Here is a 5,179-nt window from a genome sequence, read left to right as displayed (position 1 = left end):
TTTAATACATTTTTCTGTTTTGCCTTCGACTTTTTAAGTAGTAGACCTAGGGAGGCTGTAGATCATATTTGGCTCAATTTTGCCCCCTAAAATAAAGAATAAATATGTTAATCCCAACAATCCAGCACCCTCCAAATGAACAAAGAATACCACCCTCACTGGGTTAAGCATAGGTCCACCACTCACATCTTACAAAGTGTGCTCAATCAACATTTTCAACTTTGAATTTAAATGAATAAGAATATATTCAGATTTTTTTAAAGTATCATTTTGCCCATCATAAAAAGAGATGTTTACATAAAATAATTCATATTTTTTACTAGCATATAATTATAGAGTCGTAATGGTCAAAGATACATCTCGAAAATAATGCTAATAGCAAAAGAGAACATATATTTATGGATGAGTGGGTATTTATTTTTACAATGGAAATTACTGTTATATTATTATGTAATTAAACTAGTAGAAATTAACTAGGAGAAAACTTAAAAAGGTAAAACCATAGGAAAGTTCTTGTTCGATGTTTTCAAAGTCACCAACAACGCAACTGGTATTGCCTTCTTCAACCCGTTGCTAAACCAAAGGAAGGAAGAAGACATCAATAAGGGACTTTTTGATTCGTAGAATTCTAAAAACATGGGAATAGGAAAAACATAGGATTGGCATATCATGTCCTAAAGAAGATTTCAATAAGGGCCTTTTTGATCCTACATGATTTTGGTTTCTTTGATTGCATCACAGGAAAAACAAAGGATTCTTTTAAAGAAGGTTGAGTGGATGCTAGGAATCCTATGGGAAGTCGTACAAAGAATCCTTAGAAAAAAGTCATATGGGATTCAATCCTATGAATCAAACAAATAACATAGAAAAAATTCATAAGGATTCTAATCCTTCAAAGTTCCTATGAAAATCCTTTAAATCAAATGAGCCCTAAACATGGTGGCTCTAAATTATGTACAAGCTGACATCTAGTAAAGTTTCCTCAAGATCATGCCAAAATACCGCCACCGGAGAGGGGACCAAGGTAGAAGACAATCGAGTGCCACCAGTCCAGATGGTTGGAGTATCAGTGAAGAGAGCCACGATTACACTTTTCATGCTAATGCTCTCATTAGCTCCACACTGACACCATAGACATGCACCTCCGAGTGGAAAGGTTGGACCGTTGAAGAATCATTTTCACTCACCTAGGGCAACTGTTTGAAGGAGCATCATCAACTGCAACAAAGGTGAAGAAACCGACTTCACTGGTGTGGTGAGGATCGTGAGGCAACTTGTGAGCGGCAGAGGTGGTGGAGCATACAAGTAAAGTTAGGGTTATGTTGTTCACTACAGCCGTGGTAGGACAAGGGGCTGTTATAGGGCATTCACTAGAGAGAGAAAGCTAAAAACTCACTAGACCGTGGGAGGAGGGAGGGGTGGGGAGGGGGTGTTAGCGTATTCACTAGAGAGTAGAGAGAAGTTTTTATCGAGTTGGTTGGTTGCCAAACATGACAAACATGAATCACAACGACGACACAAATGGAGAACAGCAAAATATACTACCATCTTATATCTATCTATATATATGTCCCCCGCAAAAGAAAAAAACTGTATTTAGGAAGTGACATTCGGCGTCATTGTCGTCTGGCCAAAGCAACGAAACATCAAGCCCTAGTTAAGAAGAGAGAAAGCTAGAATTTCATGTGCACACACACAAAAAAGTCAATGGGATAAACTAGAAAACTACCTTCCGTGTGGGACGTCGTCGGCCACGACTGGCAGGTGAAGCTCCGGGGCGGTTTGGAGGGATGGTTGTCCTCCAGCCCCGATCTTCTCGGGAAACGGATCAGGAAAGCTCGCTGATTGCTCCAATGAAACGACGCTGGCCCTGACCTGAGAGCTCGAGAAGCCGGCCGCGCGCATGACGCGGTCGACGCTAGGGTCGTCGAGGATGGAGAGGACGAGCTGCTCGAGCTCGACCTTGTCGCCGCCCACGGGGCCCCGGCGACCGTGCGCCTGGGCCCGCTTCAGCCCGGCCGTGAACGCGTTCGACCGCGCAGGTTCGACGTGGTCGCCACCGCGGCGGCTCACGGCCACGGCGAGCTGGTTGAGCGCGAGGTCTAGGCAGAGGTCGAGCGTCTTGTGCTGCAGCGGGTGGGACTGGGAGCTGAGGCAGGCGGCGCGTAGGATGCATGCCGGTGCCGGGGACGCCGAGAGCATGGCGCTCACCATGTGGAGCGGGGTTACCTGCCTGTGCCCCCGCTGCTCCGCCAGGCTCACCGCCTGCCGCACCACGCTGACCGCTTCCTCCCCCAGCGCCTGCCCGCCGGATATCCGCATACTTGGCTGTGCCACCCTAGCGAGCTAGCTACTCCTCTTGAAACCGCAGTACAGGTACAGGCACTATAGTATTCGAGTGTAGTAGACTGTAGACGTAGGTGGGTGATTCTTGTTTTTCTGCACATACACGAGGGCGATTTATGGATGCCGCCGCCGCACACAGAGGGCGCACGGCGGCCGGCATGCATGCACGAGTAATTGCCCTCCCATAGCTAGCTACACGCAGGCGCAGTTATACCGGTCAGGTCGGCATTGCAGTTCGTCATCCTCTTAGGAACGGACACGACATGGGGAAATCTAGGTACAGTAGATCTCCAGGACCACAGTGGGCAACATCGTCAGTCCATCTTCACATCTTCACAGTATCCCGCATATCCTAAGCAAGTACTCCATCCGTTTCAAAATAGATGACTCAACTTTGTACTAACTTTAATAGGGAGTAGGTCACTGTGCCGCATGCAGAAACCTCTTGCACTTGGCGAGGGAGGCGCTAGCTAGATATATCTGTCACTAGCACATGTTGCTGCTGCCGAGATGTAAATGTTTAGTGTGGCTATAGATGGTTTCGTGCCTGTCCGCAAATTAAGCAGGGCCAGAGGGACATGGAGCAACGGAGATCAAGCTATGATTGCTGATGTCTCCATTAGCCTGCATACACTGATGTTTTCTGAAGAACGTTGCTGTACACACGACGTCATCTGCACGATTTATACACGATGCTGTTAATCAAGCTGTTGCTGTAGCTGTACACATCGTCTGATTTTGCATCGTGCATAAATTGGCCATGGACCCGTCGTGCGCAAAGTAGTTTCGCTTTCTGAATGTAATCAAACCATTGAGCAGCTTGTTTTACTCTGGTTATCCTCAAAAATTAATGAAATATATGTGAGTCCTATTTCGTATTCATGTAGTCATCAGTATTCACAAGGACAAGATGGGAGTGATTATCGCCGAGCATCCCAGGAAGGACAGGAGTATATACTGTACTCATAGAACCAAACGACCTCGATAGAGCTCTGTTGCTAGCAGGCTAAAGTTAGCACTGTGGTCTGGAGTATTTCAAACTTTACAAGAAAAAGACTGGTGTGTCAGAATCCCAAAGCCCCTTTTCCTATTAATTCCAGCTACTTCAGTGTGTGTCCCAATTCCCAAAGATCTTTTTCCCAAATATAACTTCACTGTCTTGTCGCTGTAAAATAAAGAACTTCAGTATAGTACTTTTTTTTCTTGGCGGGAATTACCTTCAGTATCTATACAGGATTTGTTAGCAATCTTAAGGGCAGATTGGTCAGCTATTTCAGTCAGCTCTTGGCTATCGAGGTACTTAAGGTGTGTTTGGTTCGGGAACGAAGTGTAATGGAATGTCATGGTTCCGTTCTACTAGAATGGGTCGGTTCCATCTCTGTGTTTGGTAGAAGCAATTCAAAGGAATGGAATGGTTATATTTGATGTTTGGTTTAAGGGATGGAATGAGATGGATTTGTTCAGTCAAACAAAACTGCTGAATAAAGTGGTCATCTACCAATCCATCCATACACGCTCCATCTCAAAGAAAAAAAGGCTTGAGCACGCTTTGCCAGAAACAAATCGCAGAGAACCGAAGGAGCGTGGGTTCATCCATCCACGCATGCATTAGATTGCAGAACAAATCGAAGGCTGTACGCTCGCAGAGAACTAGAAAAGAAACGAATCAGACTCAAATCGCAGAGTTCAACAACAGCCCTGCACAAGATCCAAGCATGTTCAGGCGCGGTCAACGACCAGCGCTGGGAGTAGCTACTCTGTCAAGCGCGGCGGCGTGGAGCTTCCCGGGATGGGGCCTGGCGCGATGCAGTTCGCTGTCACCCGCGCGGACCCGAGCTCATTCACGGCGACCTACATGGCCTCCACGGCCGCCTTGGAAGCTCATTGACGGGGGCACGCAGGGGGGCGGTCTGGACGAGGGGGCGCCTGCTCCCGGCGGCGTCGGCGGCGTGTGCTTCCGGCGGCGGCGGCTACCCGAGAGGTCGCACGAGGAAGGGAAAGAGGGAACACGAGATGCAGTCGCGGGAGGAAGAGGAGCGATTCCGCGTGGTCCGCTCGATTTGGAGAGACCGCGCGGAACGGCATAAACAGCGAATATGCCATTTCAGGAACGAGTGGGTTCCGGCTCCTCAGATCAACCAAACACAAGAATGGGCCCTAGAAACGGAACGGACCCGTGCCATTTCACTTGGTGACAAGAACCAAACACATCCTTACCGTTTTTGTATGTAGGAAGCCTTCAACATTCTTTTGGTGAAACTTTGATCGTGCTCAGGTGACAGCTTGAATGTCCATCGAAGTACTTGCCATTGTTCACATTTGATAGCCAATTTTCAGAATAAAAAAAATCTTTTTTGGTAGTTCAACTATATAGTCAATTCCATATTTCATTTTCAAAATCCAGTAGTATGAAACAACATGGACTCTAAAGTTTTTAAATCAGACAAATTTGGCTCCTAATAGCAGCCGAACTGATATAGTAGCAGTTCCGCAGAAGTTGCAGACAACTCAAAAAATATTAGAAAACTATAAATTTTTAAAAATAGAAAAAACAAAAGTAATTTTAGGACATATCTGAGAAAATAAAAAATAGCGAAAAATATGATTAAAGACTCTTGAATGATTTGAAATTTAATTTTAAAAATTCACTAAAATCACCTAATAATAGTTGAAATGAAAATGTGTTATCTTTTAGGGATATTATAAGTGAATAACGTTTTTGCTAAATCTAACTTTCTTGAGGTTCTTCTTTATGTGTAAGTCGAGGTGGGAGGTCTCGAGTTGTTTTGATGTCTCCAAGTTGAGGCTCATACATGATACCTCAAGTCAAGAT

At 45.5% G+C, this 5,179-nt stretch overlaps 1 protein-coding gene across 1 annotated transcript in view; it reads right to left on the bottom strand.

The window, feature by feature from the left end:
- LOC123066175 (protein SMAX1-LIKE 3-like) overlaps window positions 1–2,409 on the bottom strand; it is a 4,132-nt gene extending 1,723 nt beyond the window's left edge. Inside the window, exon 1 of the mRNA XM_044489314.1 lies at window positions 1,730–2,409. Within this exon, the coding sequence (XP_044345249.1) occupies window positions 1,730–2,322 (593 nt within the window). The 5' untranslated portion in view covers window positions 2,323–2,409. The remainder of the gene's footprint in view (window positions 1–1,729) is intronic.
- Between the last annotated feature and the right edge of the window lie 2,770 nt (window positions 2,410–5,179).

This window comes from Triticum aestivum, chromosome 3B (assembly GCF_018294505.1).
Source record: "Triticum aestivum cultivar Chinese Spring chromosome 3B, IWGSC CS RefSeq v2.1, whole genome shotgun sequence".
Lineage (NCBI taxonomy): Eukaryota > Viridiplantae > Streptophyta > Magnoliopsida > Poales > Poaceae > Triticum > Triticum aestivum.
This window is presented reverse-complemented; position numbering and strand designations above follow the sequence as displayed.